This window comes from Procambarus clarkii, chromosome 44 (assembly GCF_040958095.1).
Source record: "Procambarus clarkii isolate CNS0578487 chromosome 44, FALCON_Pclarkii_2.0, whole genome shotgun sequence".
Lineage (NCBI taxonomy): Eukaryota > Metazoa > Arthropoda > Malacostraca > Decapoda > Cambaridae > Procambarus > Procambarus clarkii.
Window position 1 is genome coordinate 22,089,508 of NC_091193.1, and position 12,614 is coordinate 22,102,121.

General features: G+C 39.8%; 2 protein-coding genes across 2 annotated transcripts; one reads left to right on the forward strand and one right to left on the reverse strand.

The window, feature by feature from the left end:
• The first annotated feature begins 2,663 nt into the window (after positions 1-2,663).
• Positions 2,664-4,616, forward strand: LOC123745224 (loricrin-like). Its single transcript, XM_045725534.2, has 2 exons — positions 2,664-2,949; positions 3,608-4,616. The coding sequence occupies exons 1-2, from the start codon at positions 2,938-2,940 to the stop codon at positions 4,505-4,507; spliced, it is 912 nt and encodes a 303-aa protein (XP_045581490.1). The 5' UTR covers positions 2,664-2,937; the 3' UTR covers positions 4,508-4,616.
• Positions 4,617-7,097: 2,481 nt separating this feature from the next.
• LOC123745223 (loricrin-like) lies at positions 7,098-9,065 on the reverse strand. Its single transcript, XM_069300505.1, has 2 exons — positions 8,892-9,065; positions 7,098-7,988 (listed from the first exon to the last, which is right to left on the reverse strand). Exons 1-2 carry the CDS (start codon positions 9,063-9,065, stop codon positions 7,098-7,100), a joined length of 1,065 nt encoding a protein of 354 aa, XP_069156606.1.
• Between the last annotated feature and the right edge of the window lie 3,549 nt (positions 9,066-12,614).

A 12,614-nucleotide genomic window follows, 5' to 3' on the forward strand; every position in this document is an offset into this window, starting at 1 on the left:
TGTTTTTTATTTTGTGAAAATATAATGCCTCCTAGCATTTTATTCCGATAACATTCCATTAAAAATGACAAAATAGCAACAAATGCAGATCAGTTTCGCTGGTCAGCTGTTATCTCATCAGATCGGAATTAGGCAAAAGCTGTCGCTCGTCACATCCTAACATTAAGTTATTTCTTAGATAACACACATAGGAAGAAATACAAAGGAAGAAATGTTGTACACATAAGGAGAAATAATAGTTAAATGTCATAAATTAGGCATTCCGTCTTGTTCCTTCGTGTCTCGTCTACCATACACAGGTACCAAACATCTGAAACAAAGAACACTGCAGTAGGCCTACTTGTCTATCTATTTCAGATTTAACCTAAATAAATTTATATATATATATATATATATATATATATATATATATATATATATATATATATATATATATATATATATATATATATAATATACAGAAGAAGGCAGTACTAGTAGCCTAGTGGCATGATGAGGTGCAGAATTTAGTATAAATAAATATATATATATATATATATATATATATATATATATATATATATATATATATATATATATATATATATATATATATATATAATTCATAAGAGCACTGAGCAGTAAAATAAAATTTGGATCAGGCCAGAGAAATTCTGCACCTCATCATGCCACTAGGTTACTAGCCTTCTTCTGTAATGACAAGTTTAACTAAAGCATTTGTCATTATTGCCTTTTAGATATATTTGAATTCGTAAATTTCTTTACCGTTCTTTAAAGAGAAAAAAAATCTTGATAAAGCAAAATTGTTAAAAAATGCATTTTACGATGAAAGACATCAACTCTTGGGTCCACTGAACTGCTAAGTCATTCAACAGTGTCATCCTCTTCTGTGAAGTTGCGCAAGTTGTCTGGATGTGAGGCTGCAGCCTCGTGTTCCTGTAATGGATGCAGATGTATACCGGGCGCTGTACCCTGCTTCTCGGTATATATACCCTTGAGAGATATCTACTTTTAGTCTTGGGCTATATTCGGAACTAGAGTATACTACGTTGTTGATTTGGAAGCTATTGTGGCGGCCTTAATAGCTCTGCAGAGGTTGATAGGCCATTGGGCCTAAAGAGGCCACCAAGCCAAAAGAGATTCAGATGAAAGTCGATACCAAAATCACTTTGAACACGCAGTTCTTGGAACATGAATTTGATTTCAACAGGATTTTAAATGCTAGTAAATTTGTGTTTTTAACACATTTAGGTACATCTGCATTTGTGCAGCTACCATAGACTATATGAAGGGGAGTACAGCGTGTCAAAAAACTAGCTACGTGATGCTACAATCCCCCATCACACAGGATGGTTAGTTACAAAGGCATGTGATACGTAGTCTACACTGGCAGACTCTTGGGTGTATTATGAAAATATTATGAACACAAGAGTGAATTAGGTAGCAGTGATACTGAAAGTTCCCATCTCGCAGGATGGTTAGTCATACAGGGTCATATGTCAACCTGTCCTCTTAAAATGAACGTCGCAACAATCGGTGAGATAGCTGATTGAAACTAGTGTGTTATTAAGCACTTAACCACTGAAGGTGCCAACCAGCAAATCTATGTGTACTGAATATAGTTCATTATTAAAGTAAACTCAGCGAATATACAACGATAAATGGGGCACACCTCAGTGTATTACCCATATACAAGGTTTTTTTCTTTATTAAATAATATACAATATAAAGATCATATTTGCATCAATTTACTGACCAATGGCAGTAAGATATACCACTCAAAAAACTCTTATGACCATAGGGATTTATTCATATAGATATATTAGCAAAAACATCTGAAACAAAATTATAAGGAATAAAGGCATATATTTTATTCAGATATCTGTTTGTAATAATTTAAAAAAGACTGTATGTGACGAGCGAGCGTCCCAAAAATAAAAGGGGCAACTCTTCCTAAAGGAATTTGTGTAAACTTTAAAAACAAATACCACAAACAAAGTTTCTGATTTCCTGCTCGGATACTCCGTACATTTCAGAACGCGAGAACTAACGAAAAAGTTAGTTCTCGCGTTCTGCGAAACCATCATGCTGGGCGAGGCAGCTGAACGTGTCCAATCGCTGAGCAGCAGCCTCGTCAGCTCACCTCTCTCCATTTAGTGTTGCCGCTGGATGTACTAGTCATGGGACGAGCAGAGCAGTGATGCTCGCATGACGAACTAAATCCGAGGTGAAAGGCGGGAAAGGAGAATAAATCGTTACGTTGTTTGTGGTACATCGTTACTTAAGATTGCCATCAAACACGTATGATATTGGAACTATGTCAGTTTTAGTGAGATATTTATCAATGCTTCGCTCCTATATGCTCTGACACGCATGTTTAAAAATATTTCACATTTACTTAAGAAACTTACCTATACTCAAAAATATATTAATAGTGAACATGACCAGGATTGAACAAGCTCTGTTGAACGCATTGCGTTGAGTAGATGCAAGATGCAAGTAGATGCATTGAACCCTGTTTAACACATCTTACGAACTTGTTCATCTTTTCAAATTTTGGCCGGCTTTGTTTACATTTATCAAACAACTTATGAGCTCGGAAGCACTGGGAGGCTGTTTATAACAACAATAACACTTGAGTGGGAAGTTTCGATGCTCGTAAACCGTTTAATAAATGTAAAAATATCAGGCAAAGAGTAGGAAAAGATGTAAAGGTTCGTAAGTAGATACGTAAATATTTGATGAATCATGGTCCATCTTAGTAAATCCTAACGCGAGACCCTGAGGCAACCAGCGTGTACGAGTAGGACAAAAGGCCTGTCACCAGAGGACGGAGGAATCCACGAGGAAAGTGTTGAAAATGAGGTTTGAGAGGAAAAGTGGGAGAGAAGGAGGTATATAAAGCTCAGATGACTTGTACCGTCGTCACACTCCACCATGAAGCTCCTGGTGAGTCACTCCTCCAGGAACGTCTGTGTCTTGCATACCGCGAGTACCAAGCTGCTGCTCACATATCTTACTTGAGAATAACTCTGATTTTAAGAGTAACGTTTGTCTACTGGAATAGTGTAGAGAGTAAACAGGTGACATCTGGGTGTGCTAGAAGAGTCTCAAGCTAGTAAACTGTCCCTGGCTACCACCAGTGTGAAGGAAGGAGGCACTACTCCAAGTCAGCGCTCCGGTTCTCTGGGTGACACAACACAATTACCGATACCACTTGCACACTTAACTAAAATATTAAGTGGCCAATAGTTTTACAGCAAAATGTAATGTATATGTTGGAAACATTCGGTATTTTACCATAAGAATAACAGAGGTATGGTAAACCACTATGGTGTACACCATCGTGGTTACCATACTAGTTTACACGGTGACAATTTTATTTCTTTATTTAATGAATAAATCTATATTTAAATTGATTTAAATATGTTTTACATTTTGCAAAATAATTGTTTTTCTTCATTAAATAATTTACAATATAAAGATCATATTTATATAAATTTACAAGGGAAAATACTACATAAATATATAGTTTATATCATTCTCATCAAACCAATTTTTCATATCATCACAGAGCATGAGATAATTTGACTATATTCTACCACAGATACTGGCTTGTGTGCTGGCAGTCACTGCGGACGCCGCTCCTCAGGGATACAACCAAGCCGCGCCCACTGGTCCAGCATTCTCTGCAGGTTCAGGGTTCTCCGGTGGCTCATCATTTGGATCTGGTCACTCATCAGGGGGATCAGGATTCTCGGGTGGTTCAGGGTTCTCCTCTGGTGGGTCTGGCTACTCCGGAGGCGGCTGTGGTTCCGGACAGATTCGGCATGTGGACGGCAGCTGTGTGACTCCTCAGATCACTCGTAACTTGTATGTGTACAACGCGCCTGAAACTGCTCCCGTAGTTGGTCCACGACCATACCTTCCACCACCAAGAGTTGAGCACAACATTGTGTTCATCCGCACCCCGGAGAACGGTCCAGGACAGGAGCCCATTGTCATACCACCACCTCAACAGAAAAATATATTGTATGTCCTCAATAAGCGACCCTTGAACGATCAGAAGGTCATCCACGTACCAGCACCAGAACAAGAAAGTCCTCAAGTGTTCTTCGTCAATTATGGAGAAGGAGACAACCCGACGCTGCCAACCGGTGGAGACCTGCAGTCTGCCCTCAGCTCTGCTGCCCAAGGTGGCGGTGACGTCATTAGTGGTGGCGGTGGAGGATTTGGTGGCGGTGGTGGCGGCGCTGGCTTTGCAAGTGGGGGTGGCGGAGGCGGATTTGCAATTGGTGGAGGAGGAGGATTTGCTAGCGGTGGTGGAGGAGGTGGCTTTGGCAGTGGTGGTGGAGGAGGTGGCTTTGGCAGTGGTGGTGGAGGAGGTGGCTTTGGCAGTGGTGGTGGAGGAGGTGGTTTTGTGAGTGGTGGAGGTAATGCCGGAGGCGGAGGCGGATATTCGGCTCCTTCTGTTGCACAGCCGTCAACACAGTATTCACAGCCTTAATTCAAGACTTTTTTGTTAGTTTGTGATGATGTGGATGTATATGCAGCTGTCTAATGTTAATGTTATTACCACTGGCTGCTACTACATACCTATACGAACGCATTTAAGTGTCTACGATCTGTTAAATTTGTTTTGTTAAATTTCTACAAATAAAAGATAATATATTTTATTATTTGTTTGCTTAATACAAATCATGTTGTGTTTTGTAATTGCATAATACTGATATTCATGCATTTCTAAATTATTGATTGATATTAAGTGACAAGTTGAGTGATAGGTACAGTGTAAAAACTAAAGTCAGTGTAGAGTCACGGTCATCAACATCAAACTAACAAATTGGCTTATATTATACTTTAATAAAGGTGCTGTAATATTACCTATGCAGATAATGTAATACTTGCAACGGTTTCACCCATACAAATTTTGTAACGTGCCTTCAAAAGTTATTATAAATTAAAAAAAAACACTTTTACAATACGTCTAACATTGTCATAAACCTGCTAATTGACTCAAAACAATCTTCATATTTTTTTTTTTTGAGATATATACAAGAGTTGTTACATTCTTGTACAGCCACTAGTACGCGCAGCGTTTCGGGCAAGTCCTTAAGTCCTTAATATGTGTCAACTGTACTAGTATCTCAGTTCTGAATGTTATCCAGTAGTAGCTCGACTGAGTTCAGATATGTTGGTTGAATCCAGAAGACAATCATCACAGGTTCTCGAGGGATGAAGGCCATTTCGACCAAAAGACAGTTAGCCAACGATAATTATATTGTATTATAAGCTTTACAATCTAACCTAACCAAACCAAGCATGAGCAAATCCAGTCTAACTTAATAAATAACTGTTTCGTCAATTAATGAACAAAATATGTACTAAGTGCCTATTATGACCAACAACTTGACCGTAACCGGTTCATAGGTTGAGCTCCGCTCTACACAAAGTCTCCTACATTATTTATTCACACCTTGGAGCACTCAAACATTTGCACATTTAATTTGCACATTGTTCACATCAGATCTTGACATATTTTGTTTAAATAGTAATCGGCAGAACCGGGCAAAAACGTTTCGTCTAACAACTCAAACAGAAAAGGCGACGACATTGTAAATACTATGTTTATATACAGTTGATATTGCCATATGAGAAATTTACATACTTGTCACAGTATATTGCATATAATGCAATTCTGTTTCCAAATACACCAAGATATGTATCCCCAGTTCCAAGTGAACATACAGAGTATATCCTGAGCATACACACAGAAATCACAATAGCTTGATATATCGAGCCCGAGTGCATGGGGGAATTGTGTAAAACCCCGGTTTGTGTCTCAGAGAGACTGCGGGATCCGTGTGAGAGCAGTAACAATCCCAGTTGCAATTCTTTTTACCATGTCGTGGCTCAGTCGATTAAGGCGCGTCTGGGATCATCCTGGACTTACGTTCGAACCCTCATCACGGCCCTTATGGATTTATTCATATATCCTGAGCTATAGTCAGTACTAAAGCAGGCCTATATAATGCTGGTGAGAAATCTCTTCTGGTTGCCTATCCCACGGTTGATAGACCATTTAGCTCAATACAGAACCAGCAATAATACTCACAATAATGATTTACTACATGAAAAAACGCAACACCATTCAGCACATTATGTGCTTTTGAGTGGGTTGCCAGATTGGGCTCCATTAAAAAGGCAGCTATATATGTCGATATTTGCAATTTTTGGGGCTAATTTTAAAATAAGCTGGGCTGTGTACTCTGAAAAGCGTATCAATCGCTTAAAACTTATTTGGCTACTTTTGTTATAAATTCATGACTCTTAGTTCTTAAGCTCGCTACTTTCAGCAATACGGTTTTTGGCAAAACTGCTTTTGACTAACAAACAGGGTGTTTAGTCATAAATTTAGTCTTCAGTAAGACTAAATTTGTGCCTTGTGTGAGTCATGGTTCGTTAGGCCTACTTTTGTGAGCCATATATAGGCCTACTATCTCACCTGTGAGTCAGTTATATAGGCCTACTGTGAGACATAGTTAAACAGGTCTATTCTCGCGCCTCCTAATTCCATAGATTGCACTGACAGCAAACACACTCCAAGCCTTATACATTACACATATCACATCAAAAAATTCTTATTCAATAAGAATAAAATGTTAAATGAAAATATTATAAATACCGGTGGTTCATAATTAAATGTTTTCACACAGTATAGACAGCAGTAAAAAGATGATATCACCTCAATATTTGCGCAAGCATTACTGACTACATGAACTCTTTCACTCATTAAGAGAGTTTCTATACTGTCACGTTTTGTATTTGTCACTAAATTGTTCAATCAATACCCAAAAATAATTTAAAAAAATAAGAGTATCAGTATTAATCCATCACAAAACTCACAACATAATTTGCAACTGGCAAATAAGTATTTAAATTTGTATTACTTTTTATTTGTAGAAATATAACAAAACAAATTTAACAGGCCGTAAGCACGTTCATATTGGTATGCAGTAGTAGTCAGTGTTAATAACATGAACATTAGACAGATACATATACATCCACATCATCACAAACTAACAAGAAATCTGACATTAAGGCTGTGAATACTGTGTTGACGGCAGTGCAACAGAAGGAGCCGAATATCCGCCTCCACCTCCGGCATTGCCTCCACCACTCACAAAACCGCCTCCTCTACCACCGCTGGCAAAGTCTCCGCCACCACCGCTTGCAAAGCCAGCGCCGTCACCACCACTTTCAAAGCCAGCGCCGCCACCACCGCTTGCAAAGCCAGCGCCGCCACCACCGCTTGCAAAGCCAGCGTCGCCACCACCGCTTGCAAAGCCAGCGCCGCCACCAAATCCTCCATCACTGCCACTAATGACGTCACCGCCACCTTGGGCAGCAGAGCTGAGGGCAGACTGTAGGTCTCCACCGGTAGGCAGCGTCGGGTTGTCTCCTTCTCCATAATTGACGAAGAACACTTGAGGACTTTCTTGTTCTGGTGCTGGTACGTGAATGACCTTCTGATCGTTCAAGGGTCGCTTATTGAGGACATACAATATATTTTTCTGTTGAGGTGGTGGTATGACAATGGGCTCCTGTCCTGGACCGTTCTCCGGGGTGCGGATGAACACAATGTTGTGCTCAACTCTTGGTGGTGGAAGGTATGGTCGTGGACCAACTACGGGAGCAGTTTCAGGCACGTTGTACACATACAAGTTTCGAGTGATCTGAGGAGTCACACAGCTGCCGTCCACATGCCGAATCTGTCCGGAACCACAGCCGCCTCCGGAGTAGCCAGACCCACCAGAGGAGAACCCTGAACCACCCGAGAATCCTGATCCCCCTGATGAGTGACCAGATCCAAATGATGAGCCACCGGAGAACCCTGAACCTGCAGAGAATGCTGGACCAGTGGGCGCGGCTTGGTTGTATCCCTGAGGAACGGCGTCCGCAGTGACTGCCAGCACACAAGTCAGTATCTGTGGTAGAATATAGGCAAATTATCTCATGCTCTGTGATGATATGAAAAATTGGTTTGATGAGAATGATATAAACTATATATAAATGTAGTATTTTCCCTTGTAAATTTATATAAATATGATCTTTATATTGTAAATTATTTAATAAAGAAAAACAATTATTTTGCAAAATGTAGAACATATTTAAATCAATTTAAATATAGATTTATTCATTAAATAAAGAAATAAAATTGTCACCGTGTAAACTAGTATGGTAACCACGATGGTGTACACCATAGTGGTTTACCATACCTCTGTTATTCTTATGGTAAAATACCGAATGTTTCCAACATATACATTACATTTTGCTGTAAAACTATTGGCCACTTAATATTTTAGTTTAGTGTGCAAGTGGTATCGGTAATTGTGTTGTGTCACCCAGAGAACCGGAGCGCTGACTTGGCAACCCGTTCTCGCAAATTTAATAAGTCAATATTGACTTATTAAATATGTGCATAGGTGACATACTTAACATAATAGATACCCTTAAAAAGATTCATAAAAAACACCGACCTTACCTAACCTACTTAGTATGTTAAGATAAGCATCTTATTGTTTCGTAATTACAATTATTACCTAACCTATAATAGGAATAGGTTAAGTAATAATTGTAATTACGAAGCAATAAGATGCTTATCTTAAGATACTAACAAGGTTAGGTAAGGTCGGTGTTTTCTATGAATCTTTTTAAGGGTATCTATTATGTTTAGTATATCACCTATGCACGTAGTTAATAAGTCAATATTGACTTTACGAATTTGCGAGAACGGGTTGGACTTGGAGTGGTGCCTCCTTCCTTCACACTGGTGGTAGCCAGGGACAGTTTACTTTGCTTGAGACTCTTCTAGCACACCCAGATGTCACCTGTTTACTCTCTACACTACTCCAGTAGACAAACGTTGCTCTTAAAGTCAGAGTTATTCTCAAGTAAGATATGTGAGCAGCAGCTTGGTACTCGCGGTATGCAAGACACAGACGTTCCTGGAGGAGTGACTCACCAGGAGCTTCATGGTGGAGTGTGACGACGGTACAAGTCATCTGAGCTTTATATACCTCCTTCTCTCCCACTTTTCCTCTCAAACCTCATTTTCAACACTTTCCTCGTGGATTCCTCCGTCCTCTGGTGACAGGTCTTTTGTCCTACTCGTACAATCTGGTTGCCTCAGGGTCTCGCGCTTCGTTTCATTCTGTTGTTCACTATCATTGTCATACGATCATCAACTCACTGCTCATCCCATGATTCTTAAGTCCAGCGTCAACATTAAAGGGGAGAGAAATGTTAGCAAGGATGCTACCTTTCATTGTACACCCACTTTTTGTGTTCATACACTGAGAACTGAACCCCGCTCTTGGTGTATATACAATGAAAACTGGACCCTGCTCTTGGTAATCACCATACACTGAGAAATGGACCCCCCAGTCTTGGTGTATATGTACACCATGTGATAGGACAAAAGGCTAGGAAAATTGGTTAAATCAAGTGAAAACGGTATCTCTTAGTTCCTCCTTTAAATTGAACGAGAGGGGGGCACAATTTTGAATATGATTATGAAGTTCATTTCACAGTTTAGGACCTCTTGATTTGCAGAGCGTTTCTGCTTTAGTTCAGTCGCACTCTTGGAATATCAAAAAAGCACTTGTTTCTAGTGTGATGCCCATGTCTTGTTACAGTCCTATAGAAAGCGTTTAAGATTATGATTAGCCTTACAGTGAAGAGTTTTATTGATGTAGAGCACACTTGAGGGGATGTGTACTGACTTGATACATAACATTCTAAGATATCAGCAAAAGAAGGTGAGTGCTGTCTGAGACTGGAGTTTGTTATTTTCAATTGTTGCTTAATGTTGAGTAATTAGGGGTCGAAGGTAATTTAGGTTGTAGATCCCCAAGCACATATATCGTAGGTGATATAAATAGGTCTTCTCTTGTACCTTTTGTTATTCAAATATGAAGGCCTACTGCGATAGATTGTTTTTCCCAGCTAACTGGTGTGGTACAGGTGCAGTGTACATAGGCCTGGATCACCGCTCTTACGTGCAAGCGACGTGTGCCACTCACGTGCACAACGTTCTAGAACCGTAGATCATGGCATGTTGGGTCCCTACGGGTAACTATAGTGACCTCGGGAACGGTTACCACACAAAGGCCGTCGTGTACCCATTGATAGATAAATTTTGACGATTGAAACGTGTGTAGTAAAGAATGCGGCAAGCTGACGGCCATTTTAATTGCTACAGAAGTGATCTTTCTAACTCAGGTAAAGGAAGGGAGGAATCGTGGGTCGGGTCAGGTCAGGACCAACAGTCGACCGAGGTCAGTGACATGGCAGTGACGTCAAGGTTCACGTTACCCTCAGTTGTACTTATAGCCTCGTAGTTGGTAGAAAGGCTTTCTCTTTATTGACTAATCTTAAATAAAAGCTGTTTGCTGCCCAATAGTGCTTGAGAGAGCCTTCCTGGGCAAGCAAGCTCATTTTAAGTTGTGGGACCCAATGCTAGAGACGTAAATACTTTTCGTCTGATCACGTCAGCAGATGTAAACAATTAACAAACCCCAAACACGTCAAGTTAGCTTTACATTACACTTTTCTCTTTATAATCCATGATCACCCCGGAATCGTGTTTGGACATTATATTAAAATTAAGCTGTTAATACAGGTTAGAGTCTGTGTCTCTAATAATAATAATTAGAGACACCCTCAGAGACTGTGAACAGGTGCGCCAAAGTATATCCAGTGATATCTATGTCATCAGTGACGTTAAGCATCGGGAAAAGGTTAAAATGAACAACTGCATGACACGGGAAATGCTACGCGTATTTTTTTATGTGAAGATTTCGACGCGACACCTGTTCACGGGAATTTAAGACGCGCACCAACCATTGTCCCGGCCACCTGGCCGCTATGTGTTGCCAGCCACCACCCGCATACCTCGCATGTTGACACATGCGGTAGCGAGTGTCTTGCCCCCTGCCATACAATTTCCTTGCACATTGCCACATGAAGAAAGTGTAGAACGACACAGTACAACGTCAGGAAAGTTATTGCACCTTGCCACGTGTGGAAGTTTTGAACGCTGTTGTTTTGAGACAACAGAACACCCCTGTGAATTCTACACATATGCCATGAGTGGACAGCACAGGAACCATTAGAGGAGCTGCCTGTTGTGTATAAATGTGTATGAACGAGGGACATTCACTGGAAGTACAGCACTTCAATAGGAACTGAAGTTCCATTGTTATCATTGTCTCTGCACCTAGATCTGTGTGCTCTGCAAATTTATCTCACCCAGCTAACACTTGCAACGGGCCAAGATACAAAAGACCAATTGGTGAACACACCACTTACCAGTGTGGAAGTATCGTGTTGCACCTGGGCGAGTGTTGCTCATTAGCAACTAGCGTGTGTGTTTACACACACAACACATTTAACTACCATCTCTCTGTACAGTGTTGACTGTCTCATTGGCACTGTTTTTGTGCTTGATTATTGTGCATGATTTCTGACTATCCCTTTGAAAACAGGTCATTATATAGACATTTATTTGTGCTTGCTCATGTGACAAACCTGAGCATCTTGTTGAGCACCTGTGCCCCATTTTGTAGCCTACAGTAATAGGAGCCGAGCTAATTGATTCTAACTGATTCTCGCTCATTGCGAGGGATCTTGACAAGTGTTAAGTAATGTTGTGTTCCCCTAGGGAATCGTTTCCGATCAACTAGACGTTCCTTGTTTCTCAGATGGGATTAGCTTTGACCGTCATCAAACCAGAGTAATTAAGCCCCCAGTGTATTATCAAATAAGCTGTCGAATAAATTTATATTAATTTTTACATCTGTGTTTCCGTAAAACTAAATTTCAAGAAATTGCTACTCCCCCATTGGTGTCTCCTTCATCTGTACGTGCCATTAGCCACACTAATTTATAAATGTGTCTTTAATTATGTATCTTCAATTATGATGGAATGATATATACATATTGGCCGAGAAGAGGCTTTAAAATTATTTTTTGCATAAAGAACAGCGAGGGAAATTGATTGAAAATTTTACATGAGGCTTTTTTTTAAATGTTAGGTGAGGACTCAGTCCGAGATAAGAAGAGCCCAATACTTGACATTTGAGGGCCTGTCTGACACCAAATAGAGATCACAACACCTTTCAATAGTTAAGAAGGCCTACCCAAGCGCCTTATACTTCCTCTGGCTGTAAACACACTCTAATGTTGACCAGACTACACACTAGAAGGTGAACACACTCTAATCTTTAAACATTACATATTCATAAAAATAATGTTTAAGAAAGACCTTAAAACATATTATATATATAGAAACAAACACGTATTTTTCAGTTTGACAATAATTATGTAATATAAGAATAAAATGGTAATAAAAATATTATAAGCACTTGTGGTTCATAATTAAAAGTTTCCGGTCTGTTTGCTATCACTAGATCCTGATCTTGTCATCCTTCGATGAACGTGTGTAAGTGAATTTGTCTTTTTATAATATCGCGACCAAAACGGAACTGCATAATCTAAATGGGGCTTAACAAGAGCATGATATAGATAAAGAGTAACACCAGGAGCTTTAT